This window comes from Falco punctatus, assembly GCF_963210335.1.
Source record: "Falco punctatus genome assembly, chromosome: 7".
Lineage (NCBI taxonomy): Eukaryota > Metazoa > Chordata > Aves > Falconiformes > Falconidae > Falco > Falco punctatus.
Window position 1 is genome coordinate 37592693 of NC_137587.1, and position 22221 is coordinate 37614913.

Sequence of the window (22221 nt, forward strand, 5' to 3'; positions counted from 1 at the left end):
TTTTAATGTAAACTGTTAGGTAGTTTCAGAATCAGATTTAAGGACTTGTTAAACCTAAGGCTAGTGTGTGCTGAAGCAGTGCTAATGGATGTTCCTTTTATGTCTGCAGAAGAAATTGCTAGTTTTCTTGTTTTGGTTCAAATAACCCTTCTCTTCAATGTCCTCAAGCATGTAAGAGCAACATAATCTGTACTCGCAGTAGTCAGCAAAGCTTCCCACATAGATCCAATAATATGAGGCAAGCAAGATGTGGCCTTCTCTGCCCTTCCTGCATGCATTTTTTTAAATGGTTATAGATAGGCCATGAAAAGTAGATTTGGTTAAGATTATAGGTCTGATGTTAGTAAGTGGGAGCTGATGGTGTTTTTAATGTATTCTAGAAGTCTGATTTGATGGGAACATTCCTGTGCTTTTGCCTAAGTGCTATTTAGAGTTAAGATAAATAGATAACTTAAATGGATGCTTACTTTGATTAGTCAATAAAGCAGTTCTTGTCCAAAAATAACAATACAAAATGAAAGCACTAGAGTCAAGCTCAAAAAATGTTTTGTCTACATTATTGACAGCTTAAAATTGCAAGACAAGTATCCTTGAAAACAACTTTGATGTTACTGTACCTTCCTATTCCAGTCTGAGAGACTCTCAACAGCTAGAATTAGTCTGTTAAAAATGTCTTACCGAGACTCAAGATTCACTGAAGGCATGGCTACTCAAGTTGGCAAATCCATGAAGAGCTAAGTGCCATTTCCACGAGGAAATAAATGTAGATTCTTGGAATATTGAGGGTAAAAACTGTGGAGTTTGATAATGATGATGGATTTGTAACTCAAACTGTTGACAGTATTTCTTTAAAAACACAGTCAAAATTTCCTTTCAATCCACTTAAAGTAGGTAATTTATGAAGCACATCTTCGTAACTACAAAATACTAAACTACAATACAGTTCTTTTGAATAAAATTACCCTTCGTTTTTCCTGATGTATCTTTGTTTTTTGTGGCAAGCATTCTTGGTAACTGAGGGTAAATACAATGATTTTTTAAATACTTCAACTTCTGCCTTCTGATGCATTTAAATATGTTTAATCTGTCTTTATGTAACTACTCTTAATACAGTCATGATTATTTTGTTAAAATGATCCAGTGAAGTGTGCTTTGTGGTCATAAGCACTAGGCAAATCCTGTGCAGCCCAGACTGGTATATTGTGTCAGGGTTCTAGTGAACGGGCAAAATGCTCTGATTTCTTGGGGTCCGTTGGCTGCTTGGAAGTGTTTATTAGTGCTGACAGGAAACAAAGGAAGTGCTGGCTTTGAAGATCAACAGACGCTGTTTGCTGTTGACACAGCAGTAGTACAGAAGAGACAACTCCCTTGCTCCAAGGGGCAGGAGACTTTGCGATTTGCAGTCTGTCCGTCTGCAGAAATTGCATCGACATAACTAAAATGAACAGATTGGCATTAGAGCTCTTTGCCCAAGACTACCAAACAGCAGCAGAGGTTTGTATTCAGTTTTATTATTCTGGAAAAGAGCACAGTTTTGATCTTGCCACAGGTCTGAGGATATTTGCTAAGTATACTGGTTTAGATTTAGAGTAAGGAAGTATGTATGTACTACCAATCTGTAATAATGATAGTAACCTCAATTAACAAAGATTTAATAAACAGATATCTTCTTGAAAGTACAGATTTTAGTGTAGTTCCTTTAAAATCTTGACTGGGTCTACTAAACTGCCTTAGACACACGCCTGTCAGATTTCTTTTGCACTTGCTTCAGCTTTGACAAAGAGTAATCTTTGATGTGATAACAAATGCATAGAAGGATCTTATTTCCATCCAGCTTCATTTGAAACCCAAGATGCTAGAAGAGCTTGGGAATGTATACAGAGAATAAATTTTTCTCTTAACATGCTTATGATACGTGCAGACTGATTGTAGGATCTAAACAGATGCCACTTTTCAGAGGAGGAATAATCCACAGTGATCTTAGCATATGTTGCTATTCTGTGTTTTAATCACTATCTATTCTTAGGACTTCAGAAAGGTAAAATGTAGTGGGTGAAGTATGCCAGAAAGAGGATAATTTCCCTTGATTCCTTTTACATAAATAATGGGAGCAGGCATAATAATGTGTCTGGGGGGTAGCCATATCATCTGAGGGTCTCTGTGTCTACTGCACTATGTGAGCAGGAAGAGGAAGGTGGAATTTGGCTGTGGTCTGCAGCAGCGTTATGGAATTCCAGATATGATTGAATCAAAAAGAGATTTGTTAGACTGGCAGGTCATCTGGATTGTCTGCAGTTAAAAGGATACGGATTTGACTGTATCATGATAATTGAAATGCTAGCTGGTAGCTAGTGTTTATTCAGTCAAGTACTGTCAAGGGATTGACACCATAATAGCCTTTTATTTAAGAGGAAAAATAATCTGTGTAGTTACAGGATGTTTTTAAGCCACTGAATACTTCTATACTGTAGAGTTTTTTTACTGAATTGACTGTTTCATCAGGAAGTCATAATTTTAATGAAAATAGTTCACTTGCTACAAAAGAATGAGGGTTGAAAATACTCTTAACACTTGTCAGTTATCCTTGAAATGTGCAAAACTTTCTGTTTCACAGTAGTGTTAAGATTGTTCCTTAGAAGCATGCAGATATGATTGCTGAGAAACAGTATGCGCTTCATTAGTGGTTATGCTGTGTGCTATAGAAATCTAAATAAAGGACCCCACAGCAGTGCATATCTTCATAGCCTGTGCTTTCTCAGCAGTGCAGATCTTAGCTTGCGCTTTCTCAAAGCAAATTGTTAGCCTCACCCTTGCTACAGGTTTTATAGGGGTTATTTTTGCTGTGATATCTTTTATTAGCAAACAATAGTTTGTTAGCCTGCTTTTCTCCTTAATTTTTTTAATTTTCCAAAGAATCTAAAGCTTTCATCTGAAAGGTGTGCTTTTTTTTTTTAATAGCAGGCTGTGACATTAAAAGATTCCAATGTTTATCAAGGCAAATGTACAGTGGCTGTGTTCTTCAGCTAAACAAGTACATAATCCTCTTCACTTAAACATAATTTAATGCAGTGGGTGGGGTTACTGATAGCCACTGGAGTTTTCTGGAGTCTGATGCAGTTGTTTTCAGAGGTGGATGCTGTTGTAATGTTGGGGTAGAACACGTGGTTGTGCAGCCTCTTCCCACTGATGCGGTGCGGAGAGTAGGCTGCACCTACTCTCAACAGAAAAGCAACAGCCACGTTAGTCCAGTGGAAATCTCTGCCAGTATTCAAGTTTTTTGGTATTTAGACATTTTAGTCAAGCTGTTCTATGCTTGTTGTGCATTTCTTCAGAAATTAGTGCATTTACCTTTATAAATGCTAAACTTCTACAGCTTCCAGTATGTGCTGCTAATTGTCCTCACTGAGTTATTTTTAAGGTAGATTGTGTCCATGGGCACTGAATTGTAAAGAGTCTTTCTGACATCACGTATTTGGAAACCTGAGGCAGTACAGAAGTGCAGCCGTATTCTGTTTATAGAACTGGGTCAGCGAGCATACCTTAAGTCTGACCTCCAGCAGGACACTGTTTGCAGGTGGAGTCCAAGATTTTTTATTCCGTAGAGGCTCGTGTGTGGATTCAAATATAGATTGATGAAAAGACTGATAGATAGCATTGGCAGTTCAGCTATAGTCCTGAATTTGTCAAGAAGGAAAAGCTACTCTGTTTCTTTTGTGGAGCTAGACATACTCAGTGGAATGAAATTCCTGAGTGTAAGGGATCCTTTTAATTACTTAAAAGGAGGGCAAGTCAAACAAAAAGAGAAAGATTATAAATTTTCATATGTATGGCAATATGAATTGTGATAGCAGAAATAGCCTCACAGAGAAAGAGAAATTAACATTTTAGATTTTTAAAAACATGTAAGTAACCATTGTTCTTTCAGGTTTGGAGACTTCTGACTGTAAACCATAACAGCAATACATTCAGACTGGAGTGTTTCTTGTGTGAGTCCGTTTACAAATACCTAAGTATATGAAAGACATCAGTGGGTGATTCATCCTTGCCATTTCTGACTAGTGTGTCGCCGAGCTGCCTTGTTAGGAAGGGGTGCGGTTAAGGTAGTGTCTGACATACTACTGGTGTCCCTCGCAGACAGTTTTTCATCTCTTGCCTTTGTTGGTGGTTTTCTTTTTGTGCTTGGATGGCCTGTGACTTGTGCGGATTGTTTGAGAAGGTAGTTTTCCACATCACGAAGATTAGCAGTTAAAGCTGCTCGTAGTATTTCAAGATGGTGTGTTCCGTGTGTAATGAGATGTGTTCTTGGTCTGAGCCCGGAATTAATGACTTGTAATTTGCAGCTAATACAAAATGAAACGGGTGCATGCCAGATGTAGGATGCTGAGCCTTGCCATTTCATTAAGGAGGAGCTAAGAGTGAAATTAGGGTTAAAAGGTCTGAATAGACTGATTATTGTTACAAAACAGTGAACTGATAGGTACATATTGGAGATACAAACCCCTCAAATGAGTACATGCTATATCTTGTGGAATTGGTATTGTACTTGTAGATGACAGGGCCCGTAGGTACGGCTTGGGCCAGTCTTGTAGTAGCTTTTATGTTAGGAAGATGATTTACTCTTTCTTGCATGCAGACACATTATTCTGCAATTTTCAGCTATCCTACCTGCTAACTAATATTCAGAGGAAAGAGTTTAGGAAGAATTTGGCTTGTCACAGCAGTTTACGGACTTTGGGATTTATTTTTGTAACTTTTATTTTATTGTATTACAGATTGTATTTTAAAACTATAATGATCAGACACTAGAGATGCTAAAAGATTATCTTCCAAGGTTTTAGTACTTGAAAGCTGACAAGTAATGAAAACGTCAATACTGAGAAAGGGAATTCTTAGAGGTACATAGCAAGAAAATCAAAATAAAAACTAGAACCATTTTATTTTTTTGTTTTTATATTTGTGTTTAGGACCTGGGCTAATCTTTAGTAAAGAGGAAAAAAAAGTATCTTCTGGGTTTCTTAGAAAAATGTTCTTTCTTTATTAGTGTTCCTATGCAAAGGATTCATACGGTTTTGTGTTCTGGTTGAAGAATTCTTTGAGGTGATCTGCAGGGAAATGACACTTTTTTTTTTTTTTTTTTTTTTTAAGCAGCTGAGTAGGAAAAGCTATTTATGTTTGAGAGATCCTTAAATATATGAGTTGAGGATCTTAAGTAACTAGCTGTGATGTGTGTTATGCCCATATGAGAATTTATGCACAAACTGTGCTTGTCAGCATTACTAGTGCAACTGGTTTGAAAGTTTTATGAATAACAAAATACCTAAAGATACAGCCGCTTAAGTTGTTTGTATATGAGATTATACCAGAGGTTACTTGACTTGGCTTTGTGTTCCTTATGCTTTCTTTAGTTCAGATTCCTGCTATTCCCAATCAATTTCTTTGATTGGAGTGCATGTTACAAAATTCTGCAAAACTCTCTTTAGGTGTTGTCATTGTAGGGCTTTTTTATGTTGATCTGTCCAAGTTCATTAATTTTTTTCTATGTTTGAAAAAAATTGCTTGATTTTTTTTTTTTTTTTTTTTTTAGTGTTGGAAAGTACTTTAGCATAGTCTGTGTTGTGGTAAGTAAACCAGGAAGGTAAATACTCAAGATCTACACAGGCACATATTTAATACGATATGTAAATTGCTTAAGCCAGATGGCTAGTCTGTAACTCTGGCTGCATTGCATTTTGGTTTTTTTTCTTCTCATCCAGAATTCTGTTTTCCAACTAAGCCTTTGTACATTTAATTTTTTTTGTTTGTTTTCAATTGTACACTGAATTAAAAATTAATATTTGAGTCTAGAATTCCTGCTCTATAACAGGTAAAATTTGAAGTGCAGTGGAGGCTTAAGAAGCCTTTGACTATGCCCCTTTTTTTTTTTTTTTCTGTGGGGAAAAGATAGAGGAAGAAAGAATTAACTTTTTTGAAAAGCTACAATAGAAAGGCACGGTAGGTTTTGTCTCTTTTCCTCTGTATACATGCATGCCTACTTCCTGCATACAAATTTAACTTTTTTGCTTCCTGTATGGGATTTGCTGCCTCAGGGTATGGAAAACTAGTTGTATGATTATGTATTCAAATATGGTCTTGTTTGATGAGTAGGTAATACCCTTTTGTAAAACATTTGTAAAAAAAATGATGGAAACAGCACCACACCTCCATACTACTCTTAAAAAGACATTAGACATTTATTTATTAATCTTACTCCTTCAAAGAATCAGATCTGATAACAAACACGTAATTTATCATGCTGTCCTCCCACTTTCTAAATTATTCTCCCAAGCACAACCTATAAAACTCCAAACAACATTGTCCAATTTTTTTGTAGCATTTTTCACAGAGATCATTTAAACAGACAAAACCTATGCAGAAACATTCATTCCTTTCCTGTCGGTGGGAGAGATTAGGATGCTAAACAATTTTCACAGGAGGAGATTTGAGAATCCCTCTCCCAGGCTGCGTGGACCTTCGGATCAGTCTGTCTTGTAACCTTTTCACTGGACACCAGCTCTGGTACAGTTGCTTGTACTGGTAGCTCTGAGGCAGTGAAAGCTTATGGCTACTTTTGGTTTAGAATGAGGTGGCTAAAAATCTGGCCCACCAGATTGAGACAAGAAGTGTGTATTTGTAAAGCAGGTTTACTGCTCTGGTGGGCTTTAAGTATTATTTTTGCCCCATTGGGTTTAAACCCGCTTTTCCTTTCTTCCAGAGCTTCTGTGCCAGCTTTCCCTTCCTTAAGTGCACGCTTAGTGTGTTCAACCAGAGCTATGTGCCTGATTCTGTCTATGATCTGACAACCATTTTTCCTTAAAGTAATAAATCAGTGTCAGTATCACACCGTAGATGTAACTGTGCACACAGATGTGTCTTTTGGCTGGATTTCATGTTGGATAGGTACTTTCCAGGCTCCTTTATTCTTTTTGCATGAGAGCTTGACCATTGCAACGCCTAATGTAGATTTTAGTAGTTACTTTCTTGGTTTTGTGTATTATTTTTGTAGCAGTGAATGGCTGCTAATTTATCTGTATTCACCTAGAATTCATTTAATTTCTACTAAATAAGGGGTTAAAATGTGCCGTTTTTTTTAAACTGCATCTATACATGTGCTACATACATACATGCACACACCTGCCTTCAATCTTCGGTGTAGAATGACAATAAAAGACTAAAGCACACAGAAGGAATTGATACTACTGTTCATGTAAGACAGACAAATGATCATGTACTTAACCTAGAATGTTGTAGAAAAACTCTAGGTATTTAAAAATCCTATTTCTCAGAACTTCTCTAATACAAAATGGAAGTCCCTATTCATTAGATGTCTTCTGCTGGTTTTATTTCCTTATGATCAAAGGTTCAGTTCTTTGCATTCAGGATGGAAATTGCTAGTTGAAGGCATGAAAGCATGCTGACGGTAATTAGGGTTGAGTTGTATGCTGAATTTAGCATAATCCGTAACAATTTCTTATATGACTGTACGTGTTATAAGCATTTATTTACAAATTTGACTCACACAGTTTTAGAGAGTATGTGCTTTAAAAATGTTATTTAAAAATTGTGGGTAATAGTTCTCAGGTCATAAGTGGGAAATATGTAAATATCATTCTGCTCATCAGGTTTTGGTGAGTTGATTTCTTATGCCATTGTAGGTTAGATGTTTTATACAGATGCATATGCTCTGTGTTACATGTATTTGTGAATACAAAGTTCTTGTATTAAACCGTGGTAAAGCCATATCCACTGTTTCCCCAAATTATCTGTGTTTTCAGACAATAGAGTATTAAAAAATAAACCAATATAGTGTACAGCACTTTTGTGACAAATAGGTATGCCTTTTAGGTGATGTGTTGCAGGAGATCATAAAAGAGAGGGTAATTTGAGTGTATATAAACAGAAAGTGCAACTTTTTTTTTTTAATGTAATACAAAAGTGTAAGAGCACATTCTTTGGCTCTTCTCATGAAGTGTTGCATATATGCATGTTCCTTATAGCACTCTTACTCAAGATGTAAGTGATGGTAATTTTTTTTTGCTTTCTTCTAAAACTAGACTTGTTTCTGTACAAAGTTTTAATACAGTTTAGCTAATTCATTTTAAATGTTAATCAGACCTTTCCCCAAGTGGCTTCATATATAGATGTGCTAATTTATTGCTTTTGAGAAACCTTTCCTACTTTATTCTAATTTATACTTCCTGGTTCGCTCAAAGATATAAATCTTTTAAATATAAAGGAGCAATTCCTCAATTATTTTTGCTATAGAACATTTTTCTGGTGAAGTTTAAAAAGGGTCAAGTGATTTCTGTGTCTTCTATTTGTATTTTTTACATTGTTATACTTGTTTGTCAGTTCAGTTATAGCATGTGTGATAGTACAGATACCTGAATTGCTAAATTCTTTTTGATCTTCATTTGCGTTTGGTAAAGGTGTTTAGAAACATTCTGAAATTTGCTAGCCTTAATGTAGTGCGTGAGGTATGGACAAAATAGCACAGTAGAGTGTTTCTTGCAAGAATTGTGCTATACAAGCCATTTTTCCCAGCATGAGACAGCTGTTGCAACTTCAGAACAGCTGCATCTAGGCCTGTAGGCAATTACGAATGTAACGTAATCTTAGGGGGTAGTTGTTATTTTCAAAATACGTAGTGATAATAGCTTTTCTAGCCCTTGGAAAAGGGTGAAGGTGGTGTTCCCTTCTTACTGGAAAAGGGTAACTTTTCTTACGATGGACGCTTTTAAAGTGTTGGATGGTATTTCTTCAAATTCTTCAAGCTCTGTTTTGTGGATATTTATGAAGATAGGTGTATATCAGTGGCATCTACACGTAGCTGTATTTATTCCAGTATGTCTTCTTACACCAGCTACTTTGCTTTTGCACAAACTAGAATCTTGGAGATGCAGCCCTGTTCTTCAGTGTTCATCAGAAATTCTTCTGCTGTGTTGTAGTATATATTTTTTTTTCTGTTCCTGTTTGGCTTATGAATTATTGTTAATACTAAATCTGGAAATAGAAACTGGAAAATTTGAAACACTGTTCAAACCCAGGACTTAAAACACTGTAAAATTTTTGCAAAAATACAGTTACATTCTGAAAATACATTTCAGATTCATATGTTGTAATGACTTCTTAAAGGAAAACTTCAGCTTATTTTATTTTTACTTTTGGATTAACTAGTGTACTCTTCCATTTCAGAATGTATGAAAACATGTCCACAATGGTGTATTTAAAGGAAGAGAAGTTGGAGAAGCTTACTCAAGATGAAATCATTGCCAAAACTAAGCAAGTGATTAATGGACTAGAGGCACTGAAGAATGAACACAATTCAATTTTACAGAGCTTACTTGAAACACTGAAATGTTTGAAGAAAGATGATGAGACTAATCTGGTTGAAGAAAAATCAAACATGATTCGAAAGTCACTGGAAATGCTGGAGCTTGGCCTTAGTGAAGCACAGGTAAAATTGCAGTAGAAATAAAGCGTTTCAGACTCTGAGGTCTTCCATTTGCCTTACTAAATATTAGAAATGTGCTGGGACATTTATGTTGCTATTGTATATTAAGGAAAAAGACTGCTGTGACTAAGAGGTAGATACTGTCTTGCTGTGTTGCAGAACTAATTACACATTCAGTGTTAAAAGCACTGAAGCTCATAACTGAGCTCGTGGCTGCTTCAGTGAGACAGTTGCTATTTTGTATTTAGCCTATTCCATGGCATTAGGTAGGCAGTGTTTGAGCAGCTCAAGATCTGAGCGTGTGCATTCTAACTCTAAATTATTGCATGGGGAGGTCTCACACACAGACAAATAATTTGCCCTAATCTTTGAGCTGTGCCTAACCTTAAATTCATGTTTATATTCCATTATGAGATTCTTTATAGTAGCTCATGATGCTTCTGGAGATTGAGCATCTCTACTCTTTACTGAACGTTTTACTAAATCAAAGTTGAATCTAAAAGCATTTTAGAGGTTATGAATTGAGTACAGAATCTGAACAACTTTCACGGTTGTGTTAAAGAAAGGACTCTGAGCTGATTTCTGTGAACTATCTTAGTTGATGAAGATATTGTCTGCAGAAGTAGAGTGTTAAGATGCATTTAGTCAGGATGTCAGGATTATATTTACAGTCCAACTTTAGGGTATTTTGTACTAGGTCAAGAACCTGAAACAATGTGATGTGACACAGTTGTTAAGTGTAAAATGGCAGAGTGTTTGCAAATGAGTTGAAAACGCCAGTGAGTTAGCTTTACATTAGTAGGCTTTATATTGATGCGTAACTGTGATCAGTCATCTTATCTGGATCGAGCTATTATTGTTTGGTGATCTGGAAGTTGTGTTGTGTGCATTGGTTGATGGTGAACTGAGGCCTGAGAGAATGATGAACAAATACAGGTTACCAGACATGGGAATGTAGAAGCCCTGGACACTGTGGTACAGACTGTCAGGCCTTAGTATATTATATGAACTTCAGTTCCTTGTATTGGAAGAAAATACCAGAAGATATATGGGATGCAATTGCAATAGTCGAGTTACTTTTTATGGGTGCGTGAAGAGGAGTGAATGAGTAACTTCTCTCTCAGAACTTTGAGATGGTATTGGCACTCTGAAAAGCTAGTTCTTTTTCTTCACTCTTACCTGATTCATCAGCCGCAGTTGTGGATGTTAGTGCCTTGTTTGCCCCACATGGTGTTTTGTGAACGGTGGCACTGAGGAGCCAAGAAATTTGCAACTGCTGCTTTTGTTAGGAAAGCAATTATGCTTCAAACTACTACTCTCAGACCTGATAAGCCTAGTCTTCCTGCGCATTTTGGGTTGCAACAATGTAATTTTTTTTTATTTGCAGTATTTAAATTAAGATATGGAAATATTTTATGGATGTTTTTGTGACGTGAATGTAGGTCTGATGACATAAGTGTTATTTCCATGAAAATGAAACTGACTTTGCTGAAGGAACTAATCAAAATTTTATTTCAGTTAATTCTAGAGAGTAAGATTACAAAGGAGTTTAGTTTGCCATTGTTGCTTGTACAGTGTTGTTTGAATACTGACCCTATTGTCACTGATTTCTTTTGTGTGTACTTTCTTATGTTACAAATGCCACTGTTTGACTAGTCCAAGTAATTTAAATTATTAACAATTTTGAATATGTAAATAGGTAGATGCTGAAGTACGGAGATTTGGACTGGTATTAGGAAATTATACCTGGAGGTTTTCATGCCTTTATAGGAAAAAGTGGTTTCTAAAGGCTTGATGTATTTTTTGAAAGCTGAAATTTCAGTTAAGGACACTAGTTTAACATGAAATACTTAGTTTAAAAACACTTCAAGGTGACTTTGTTTTAAAGAAACATGAAATTGAGGTGGTAAAATGCTAATAACTTGAGGATATTGAACTCATCTAAAAGATTTGTATTATCACCAGTGGCCCATTCTTACAAGGTGTGCTTCCTGTAAAGGGACTGCTGTCAGCTGTTCTATGTGTATCAGTGGGAGGTTGTATAAACAGAGAAGGGAGAATATCTTCTGTATGTACTGTTCGGCTTTCACTTAACAAGCTCCTTTTTCATTTAACTTTGTTTAGCAAAAACCCCAATCCAAGTAGGCTGCTTTTATGGCTGTTCTACTTTTTGTCTGTAACGTGACTGTTCAAATACAGTGAATGTCTACACACTCAAGCTTATGATATGTATATATAAAGTGCTTACATAAACTGTGTGTTCAGTTGCATATTTAGATCTCAGCAGTATAATTGTCCCTTTGAAGTATTATCATTATGCTGAGGTGTTCATCCTTATGAACTGTAAGCATGTATATGAATCCTTTTTTGTCTGAAAGCTGCTAAATTAGAGCTCTGTGTTCTTCAGTTATTTTTGTGTTCCTTCAAGTTAAAAGTATCACTGCTCCATTTCATGGAGTGGAACAAAGATTTCAGTTTCAGTAATCTAGTTCAAAGTTTTCATATATTTTAAGATTATATGTAATCTTCAGGGAATTCTAAAACAATTTGATTTCTGATAGCATCATGGAAAACAACCATTAGTAAAGAGTTCCTCTAGGTTAATTCTGGCTGAACAAATGGTAAAAAATGTTAGAGGAAAAGTGAGAACCAGATGTATAAATAACAGAAGTGTGAATGTTTACCAGATTTCACAGCTGACATAGGTTTTAAATAATAAAAAGCTTATGTTAAATACGGAACTGCATTGTACAGAAAGTATGTCATGTGACACCTTCTCCTTTTTAGGTGATGATGGCCTTGTCAAATCACTTAAATGCAGTGGAATCAGAGAAGCAGAAATTGCGTGCTCAGGTTCGCCGGCTATGCCAGGAAAATCAGTGGCTACGGGATGAACTAGCCAATACACAACAGAAACTACAGAAAAGTGAGCAATCTGTGGCCCAACTGGAGGAAGAAAAGAAACATCTAGAATTCATGAATCAATTAAAAAAATATGATGATGATATTTCACCATCAGTAAGTAGCTGTATAGTGAAAAGCACCTTACATTTACATATGTGTTGTAACCTGCCCAGTTACCAAGAAATGACAGATAGAATAGTTTTATTTGTCTGTCACATAAACTTGTCATTAAAATGCTTACCTTATACCAGTGTCACATAGTTTGCAGGAAGATTCTGAGAGTTCAGCTCATTTTTATTTTAGGAGAGTACATGTTTTGTTGTGTGTAGATAGTAAAATACATATGAGAATCAAAATCCATAAATATTTAGTATCATATTAGCTGAAAAAAAAGAAACCAGAACCAAACAAAAAAATTCCTTTTGTAAATTCAACAGTTCATATAAGTGAGGAATGTAAAATATTAGAGATCCTAAGTACATAAGGGTTTTGGCTTATTTTGACAGCAAGAAAAATAGTTAAGTTTTGTCTAGTTACATCTGTTGAGAAGTCATACTAAGATAGGATGTTACTGAACCCCCTTTCAGGACCTTCTGTCAGACTTTGTGATCATCCGCATGTTTTCGGTTGTGTTTAGCTAGCCCATTGTGTTACATGCTCTTAGATTCAGAGAGAAAATGGATACAATTTTAATTTTCAGAAGTAATTTATCACTTAAAAAGACTTCTGAATTATTTGCCCTTCTTGGTATCCTTTTCTTTTGTTTCCTTAAGTTAGATAGCACTATAGGGAAAGATCTCATTTTGTGCGTTCAGACCTGCTCAGCTGTGTCTTGGAAAGAACTGTTTTCATAACCAGTTATTTTAGCAACATAATGGTTGTAAATGCGTGTGTGTTAGTCATGCTTAACTAAATCCTTTCTAATGTATTATGAGTAGTGAGAGCTGTTTTGGTCAATTGCATGCGGAACTTTTCAGTGCTATTTCATGAATTGGTGTTTATTTGTAGCTGAATAATTCCAGTGAAGCCAGTTTAGGAAAGGGGTAGGAGGAGGGAATATTAGGATTTTGATGTGCTAACTGTTGAACTGTAATCTGCAGGTGGCCCAAATAGCACCATTATTTGAAGTTTAATTAGCAAATAGGCTCAAAGTAAGCAAAGCATTTTATGGACATATGGACAATCTCTGTTGTTAGCCGTTGAAAACAGTCAATTGTATATACTCAGTATGGGGGTGGAATCGGCACATTTAAAATTACAAACTTCCCATCTGAGATCTAGTCCAACCAATCTGCTGTTTTTGCAGAACACCCACTTTGCCACCATTGAACTTGAATGCCAGCAGCAGCAGTTGTCTGCTCATTTGTGGAAAAGGTGTTGGATGAAGAGCCAGAAAAATAGGAATGTGTTCTGCTCCTGGGTCTTCTCCTTACTGAGATTAATGTTTCTGAGAACTTCAACTGCTTATACTGTGTAGATTTCACATTTAAGAAACAGGATTGAGGGATGATCTGTTTCTTTATTTTACATAATTGTGGGATTTGGAATGATCTTTGGATGTTTAAGAACAGTATACACTAATGGATTGTGCAGAAATTAATATGATTCTGGATGGAGACTATTGGAGATGACTCCCAAGCAGTTTTTTTTTTCCTTTCTGAACCTTAGAGATCACAGCTGCAAAACCTATTATTTGTACAGAAGTTGAGTACTCAGAAATGGAAGTCTCTTTATTCCTCCTCCTTGCCCATCTATAACTTTGTTTAGAACTGAAAAAGTACAGTGGACAATTCTGTGTTCAGTAGCGCTCACTCTTCACTGGGTACTTTCATAAGGTATAATGCCTCTGTGAGAATAGCAGATGTGTTCTTGTGTGCTTAAATTGAGACTGAAATCTAGGAGACCTGATTTCTATTCCTGGCTCTTCTGAAGGTGTCCTGTATTGTTTTGGGACAGAGTATGTAAATACATTTGAACATAAGACCTTCATAAAACATATATGAGAAATGTTATTCTTGTCAATTACTAAGTTCTGGATGTAGAGTTTTCCTTTTGGTGATTAAATGGACTGTCCCTTTATGCCTTAGATTTAAGCGTAACAATTTGTTTGGGTTTGGGGCTGTTCTATAGGAGGATAAAGATACGGATTCCACCAAAGAGCCTTTGGATGACTTATTTCCCAATGATGAAGATGACCAAGGACAAGGAAGTAAGTGCACTTCAGATTACAATGTTAGTGTATTTCTGCAATGCAGAGTATAAAGATGCTCTTTACAAAAATCAATCCATGCTTAGTGTCCTCTGGGACACAGCAGCAGTGGTGAATGCTTCTGCTAGAATAAGGAAACCAGTCATTGATACACATTCTGTACATTGATGTGTATAGAACTGGGGCTTAGGTTTTTAAAGAGTGTTTACTAGCTGTTACAAAGTTCTTGGGACTGGCTTCAGTTCAGGTTTGCCCCGCAGTCTCTTTCCTGTGGGCCTCAGAACGGAAAAGGTTTGTTCCAAGTGACTGAGGCGGGTTCTGAAACATTGAAGTTCTTCGATGGTCTGACCAGGTGGTGAATTCTGTTACTGACCTTTTTAATGATCTGACTTAACATTTTGGGGCAGGTTTCAATATGAAGCCTTTCTCATATAATCTTTTGTCCTTCGCTAAGGTTGTCTTCCTTAGTTTTACTACTCATTCTAGAAGTACTGTCATCAGGTCAGAAGGACTGATGAATATGCAGTGAAGTTTAAGGTAGAGATTTGGTGGTGTGATTGAAAGAAGCCATTAATAGATAAGCCTCGCTTAGTGACATGTTCTGTTATATGGGTGTAAAGCTGATACTATATAATGTATTGCTCCATATACACTACAATATCATGCTAGTAGTACAATGGTTCTTAATAGACAAATGACTTCACAAAAAATGTCCGAAGTGTCCCACGTTTGTAATCAGCATTTTCAAATTTCCTTTATGGGCACATACACAAGATGCACTACATTCTTGATAGCATGGTAATGCTATCCATAGCCAGCAATGGAAGGAGGACTTGAAGAATTTAGAATAGGTTAATGTTGACCGTGAATTCTCGCCTGAGTTTTATCCTTGCTTTCCTAGAATTTTGCAGCAGGAAAGTTGAATGGCAAAGCTGTCTATCTACCTGCATAGTCACTTTACCTTATTTCACTTTATAATGTCAGTAATTTCCTTGACCTTCAGGAAAAATACTGAAATGCTTCAGTGCTGTGGTAGGCAGTGATTGTGGGTGTAGGCTTGGAATTGTGTAGTTCCACTGACATAGAAAGGCTCCCAGCTGCTGTGAGAGCATTTTGTGCTTAATAAAAAGCAGAGAAGAAAGTCGGGCTCACAGCTGGAGGGAGCCCTTATCCTCTGTTGTCTAGAATTTAATGAAAATGAGTAAGAGGGAATTTTCTCACTCTTCCCAGAAATCTCCCAAATGAAGAGAAAAGGGGTAGCAGATTTTTGGGAGGGATGGGAAGGTGGGTGTTGCAACAGCCAAAGGTTAGGAGCTACTGGAAAATGAGTGGCCAAGCCCTGAGGGTTATTAAGTAAGACCTGACTGTTGACACTGACTTTGACTCAGTGTCTTTTCTCTTGAAATTGTTATTTGTGGCATCCAGGGTGTTTTAATCCTTTATGTGCCAACCTGAAGTACTCCTTGGTATAGCAGACAAAGGGAAACAAAAAGAATTTGTATGCTTAGAGAAGGAGAGTAAAGGAGGAAGGACAAATCATTTGAGCTTTTCTGCAGGTATTTGGCTTGCCTATGATAATGTTCCTTTCCATAGGGAAATGTCAATATTTCTAAGTGCAAAGTTATGATATGATCTTGAGAGTTGTTAATGATTTGCTGAGCTGAAATAGTGTCCTGCTTTCTTCATTGGTTTATTACATTTGGCCCTTTGAGCTAATAGGAGTGTAAAATAATATTAATACAATACTGGACAGAATATGAGGAGTAAATGGTCATATTTTCACTGTTGCTTTTCATGACAGCATGACTGCTGTGAAATATTTTGTCTAAAAATACTGCTTTGTATTGAAGAAATAAAAGCGAGTCTCATTTTGTGTCATTGAGGAGTATTGTTAGATGTTTTAGTTACAGTCATCTTTTAAACATTTAATCTTGTGAATTTCTTTCAGTTCAACAGCAGCATAGCAGTGCAGCAGCTGCTGCCCAACAAGGTGGCTATGAAATTCCAGCAAGATTAAGGACCCTTCATAATCTTGTTATCCAGTATGCTTCCCAAGGTAGATATGAGGTTGCTGTACCTCTCTGTAAACAAGCTCTTGAAGATCTGGAGAAGACTTCAGGTCATGATCATCCTGATGTTGCCACAATGTTGAACATACTTGCTTTGGTGTACAGGTTTGTATACTGACATAGATATATATCAGTTAAATAGTTAATATTTGGCTACAACCTGTTAAATGTTGAGACTAACATTTTTTGACTGTTTTTATTTTCCATTCCATTTATTGTCCATTCCCTGATTTTTATTAAAACTCTCAAGAGGGTCCTGCAATATTTGTATGTCTCCCTGTACTTAAAGGTCAAACACATTACTGCATTGTTGCCTGCGCCTTCGCTTTGGGAATGAAGTTGGGATTGATACTTTTTTTTTTTTTGGTGTCTATTGAGGGGACTTGTCTTGATTACTCACTTACAGGTAATCTAGAGGTATAAATTGTACAGTGTAAAGTAGTAGTAGATGCTAGTCCTCAGCCAGCAAACAACTTTACAGTTACAGGCTTCATGTTTTTACTTCTTGATTTCTGAACATATTATCAATTATTTTTATTTTGTACTAGCATCTTTAGGCCATTATTTAAGTCAGCTTCATTTTTATGACTTTTTCTGAATCGCCAGTATTAATTATGACTCTCTAAAATTTAGAGACCAGAACAAATACAAAGATGCAGCAAATCTCCTGAATGATGCCTTGGCTATCCGTGAAAAGACTTTGGGCAAAGATCATCCAGCGGTTTGTACATATGCAATATTATATGTTTAGTTGTGTTTTTCTCTGAATTTTTTTCAACTCATTCTAATATTAAACTCAACAGGAAAGTTTTTAAGACCTGGCATATCTCTAAACAGTACAGGTAGGAGGCCAAAATGTAACACTCTTCGTTTTCTCGTAAATACTTAACATATCTTTTGAGCATTCTATTCAATGCAGTTTCACCATAAATGATATAGTTGATTTGGGATTGCATGGATTTTCTGTGGGAAATTAATTTATGGGGAAAGATTTTAAATTTCTTACTGGAATCACACTATTAATCTCAGATTGAAGGGGTACTTCTGATTTGTTCTACTGCTGCTTTTAAATGAAATGTGTAAATCAAACTTTTGTACTTGGTGCTTAAAATTAATGTGGTATCTCACTTCATGTAGCCTGTGTGAAGCAGGGCATCTCTGATTCTAGATGTGAGAGGTAGCTTTGTAAGAGAAGAAAATACGAAGAAACTATATGCACTAAATGACATTTCCACAAATGAAGCAAAAGTAATCTCTTGATTTTTTTTTTCTTTCCTCATTTGTGTATGTATGCATTCAATAATAATTATTCTTTCATTCGCAAATTTTAAGAGGTCTACCCTGTGCATGGAAAATTTGAAAACATCGATGCATTGCAGATGTGTTCATTTATCAGATATTTGTATCAGCAAATTCCAGTGTAATTAATATATCTCTACTGTTGACAGGTGGCAGCAACTCTAAACAATCTTGCAGTACTTTATGGTAAACGAGGAAAGTACAAAGAAGCTGAACCATTGTGTAAGCGAGCTCTGGAAATCAGAGAAAAGGTATGAGTAAGAGAATACAGCACCTTTTAGTGGATTTTTTTGAGGGAGAGGGCAAAGTTTGAACACTACGGTTTTTTTGGGTTTTTTTTTAATGTTTGGTTGGGTAGATCTGCCAGATAAACCACAGAGTTAGCAATGCCCAAGTAGTCAGCAGTGTCTGAAATTTAAAACACTCATAAATTCCAGTAGTCCTGTGGAGCTGCTGGAACACTCTGGGTGTATTCTAAATTCTGTATCTTGTAATTAACCTTCTTTACCTTTTTCTGTCCATTTTGATAGTTAATCATTGATTTGACAAAGCATTGGAATTTATAATGAAACAACATTAACATTTTTAAGTTGATTGTTCTGTGACCACATGGATATTTATTCCAGTCTGTGAGACTGAATGCCTGCATCTTCAGGCTTTGTATAATGTGCTGCATATGATGTTATTATACTACTTGCATTATTCTTATGAGCTGTTCTGCAGCATTCTCGGTTTGTAACAGAACTGAGTAACTTTCATATCTTTCAAATGCAGATTTTACTTTTGTCATCCTTGCGTTGAATTGATGAGCAATAAAAATTAACAGGTTATTTCTAAATTATGCATTTCTAAACCCTGATATGATGACTAGATCGTATTTTAATATAAGGTATTTAATTTTCAGGTCCTGGGGAAAGATCACCCTGATGTTGCCAAACAGTTAAATAACTTGGCTTTACTATGCCAGAACCAGGGTAAATATGAGGAGGTTGAATACTACTATCAGAGGGCACTGGAAATTTACCAAACCAAGCTGGGACCAGATGATCCAAATGTTGCAAAAACAAAGAATAACCTGGTAAGCCCGTTATAAAGTAAATCTAAGAAAGTAAAATTTTCTGATTAATTAAAATGCACTTTTATTCAACATGTGCTGTATTTATTGTTTATCAAGCTAAATAAAACAGTGTGCTGATATCTTCTTGGGGTGTGTGTGTATTTTGTTTTTAGGCATCCTGCTATCTAAAACAGGGCAAATTTAAGCAAGCGGAAACTTTATACAAAGAGATTCTTACTCGTGCTCATGAACGGGAATTTGGCTCTGTAGATGGTAAGAAACCCTAGATTTGAATGTATGTTTCATGTTTTTAGTTGTTGAGAAATAAAATCTGTGGGAAGTTAATTGTATCCTGATGAAAATTGTCTGCTTGAGGAAGACTTAAAAAGTGAGATTATATATGCGTTGAAGTACATTCATCATAAGAAAGTATTTAGATACAGCAGTAATGTTTGATGGAAAGGGAGAGCTTTTCTTACAAGAGGTAGACTTGGTAGGTTTGTGTTTTATGGTTTGTGTTTCTGGCATAATTTATCTTATGCCAAACCAAAACCAATTTTTCTATTTTTACAGTGGCAGAAAAATGTATGACACTTTCCAGTCACAGGAGAAAGTCAGTGCAGGGTATTTAATGATATAATAAATATATTGTTAATGTGAGTCCTCCATTAATACTTTTAAAGAATGGGGAAGATACCTTTCAGTTAAGAATTGCACCGTATATTGAAGTTGAATGCCTTTTATTAATTAGAAGTCACAGTGAAGAATTTTCATTGCATTCCATGATGGTAGCATATGCACCACTTAGTAGATGTCAAAACAGTTGTTATGATGAAAGAATGAAATGCGTGTTTTCTAGCGTAGAACTGGGCACATGACAAATCGATGGCAGCAAATGCTGACTTCAAAGGTTCTCAGAGGTAAGGGTTTCTAAGTTCAGATATGAAAAGAAGACAGACTGTAGAACTAGAAAAGAAGAGGTGCAGGTGCATGTTTATTTGTCTCCTTGTAGTATGGACGGTAAGCTTTTTTGTGGTGCTAATAGTTTAATTCCCTGATTCACAACTTCGTTTCAGAAGGATGAAAATCAATAAATACTTTGTAGCTTTGTAATTCTATTAACCGTTTTCTTCTGTTTCATCAGATGAAAATAAGCCTATTTGGATGCATGCAGAAGAGAGGGAAGAATGCAAAGTAAGGACGTTGTCATAAGTGGGTTTTTTTAGCTTTTACTTGTTTAAGTTACAAATTGGTTCGTTTTCTTCAATGTTACTTTTGTTTTAGGGAAAGCAAAAAGATGGCACATCTTTTGGAGAATATGGTGGCTGGTACAAAGCTTGCAAAGTTGACAGGTGGGTAACTTCTTTAAGGACAAACACCACAGCAATTCCCAGTATCCAGAAATGTCAGATTAAAGTGTATTTAAAAATGAAACAACCAGCTGCTTGCTTAGGACTATAAAAACTATAGTACTAAAAATTCAGGCCCCAGGACTGGGTTTCAGGAGTACAGTAGCAGTTTTCAAGTCCTGAGGCATCTCTTAATGTAGGCTGGTTAGATCTAGTAAGTGACATAAAAAATTCACCAGTTGTGTTCTTAGCAATCCTTCACATGGAAGCACAGGTCACCTTTCTTTCTTCTTATACCGTTGGTTGGCATACATGCTCTCCCTGCCCCCAGCAAGATCTGTAGATAAGAGTGCCAGAAGCAAAAAGGAGACTGCAAATAACTGAGACTTAAGTTTTCTAGTTGGCACAAGAAAACAAAGTTAAACTGCCACAATTCAGCATTATGGCAGTTTCTATAGTTTGATAAATATCATAGAATCATGAAATCAATTAGGTTGGAAGAGACCTTTGAGGTCATCAAGTCCAGCCCTTGACCCAGCACTGCCAAGTCCATCGCTAAGTGTCTCATCTGCACATTTTTTAAACACCTCCAGGGATGGTGATTCCACCACCTCCCTGGGCAGCCAGTGCCAGTGCTTGGCCACCCTTTCGGTGAAGAAATTTTCCCAGTATGCAATCTGAACCTCCCCTGATGCAACTTGAGGCCGTTTCCTCTTGTCCTAGCACTTGTTACTTGGGAGAAGACATGGACCCCGACCTCACTACAACCTCCTGTCAGGCAGTTGTAGAGAGCAGTAAGCTCCTCCTGAGCCTCCTTTTCTCCAGGCTAAACAACACCAGTGCACTCAGTGGCTCCTCATAAGTCTTGTGCTCCAGACCCTTCACCAGCTTTGTTGCCCTTCCCTGGACACGCTCCAGCACCTCTATGTAGTGAGGGGCCCAAAACCAAACACAGTATTTGAGGTGCATGTATATAGTTTTGTGTGAAAGAAAAAACTTTAAAATGAAAGAAGAGAAAAAAGGACTTCAGCTTGGATTACACTTGGTGAAATATTTTTTTTTTGTTTGCTTTAATTTTATTCCCTAACTGCCTTTTTTGAAATGTGCAGGTGTAAGAAAAAAACTTCACCTAGTACTGAAAATGCTTGGTGAGGGTTTCTTGTTTCTTTAGTGTTTGAGTTCTTGCATTTAACAAGCAACAGAACCTTTGTACTGCTGAAATCTGCTCTTTTTTTCTCCATCCTGAACTCTGGGTGCAATATGTTTTGTTGGTTTGTTTTTCATGTACTAGTTCATTCTAATGCATGAGGAAATCTTTTCTCTGCTGTTACTGGAGCAAAACTTGACGCAACAATACTGTGACTGAGCTAATTCTCATTGTGTCAGTGAAACAAAAATGTCTTCTTTGAGAGTGAGGCTTGTTAATGGAATGTAAGATTTTTATTTTTTTCCTTTGTTCTAGTGTAGTTTGAATGCATAGAACCTGCAAATAAGTATTAAGTAAAAGCTGATGAAAGGAACTGTAAGTTTGTTTTGTGACTAACTAATGGTCACTGTATGCATGAGTTAGGCCTATTTTTCTGGAAGCTTTGCAATTATTCAGGTGAGCACACTCAGATTGGGATAAATTTTCACCTCCAGGTGCATCTGAGAAACACAAGGATATAGTACTCCAGTTTTCTCTTGAGTAGACCTAGAGGCTACTTACTAACTTCTAGTTCCAGGGCTATTGACTACTCATAGTGTCAGCTGTTAACGCACCTTGAAAGGGGTTAACAGTTTTTTCCAGGTACATGGAGTACAGTATAGTATATTTCAAGAGAAACTTACTAAATAATTACAAA

General features: G+C 36.4%; 1 protein-coding gene across 5 annotated transcripts in view; it reads left to right on the plus strand.

The window, feature by feature from the left end:
- KLC1 (kinesin light chain 1) overlaps window positions 1-22221 on the plus strand; it is a 49189-nt gene that overhangs the window by 8028 nt on the left and 18940 nt on the right. For all 5 annotated transcript variants that reach the window (XM_080394863.1, XM_080394860.1, XM_080394859.1 and 2 more), the window contains 10 exons: window positions 9232-9493; window positions 12278-12508; window positions 14525-14603; window positions 16552-16777; window positions 17306-17393; window positions 18121-18222; window positions 18876-19049; window positions 19202-19301; window positions 20173-20222; window positions 20313-20380. In XM_080394863.1, coding sequence (XP_080250989.1) covers window positions 9233-9493; window positions 12278-12508; window positions 14525-14603; window positions 16552-16777; window positions 17306-17393; window positions 18121-18222; window positions 18876-19049; window positions 19202-19301; window positions 20173-20222; window positions 20313-20380 — 1379 coding nt within the window. In that variant the 5' untranslated portion in view covers window position 9232. Of the gene's footprint in view, window positions 1-9231; window positions 9494-12277; window positions 12509-14524; window positions 14604-16551; window positions 16778-17305; window positions 17394-18120; window positions 18223-18875; window positions 19050-19201; window positions 19302-20172; window positions 20223-20312; window positions 20381-22221 lie in introns of those variants that run through there.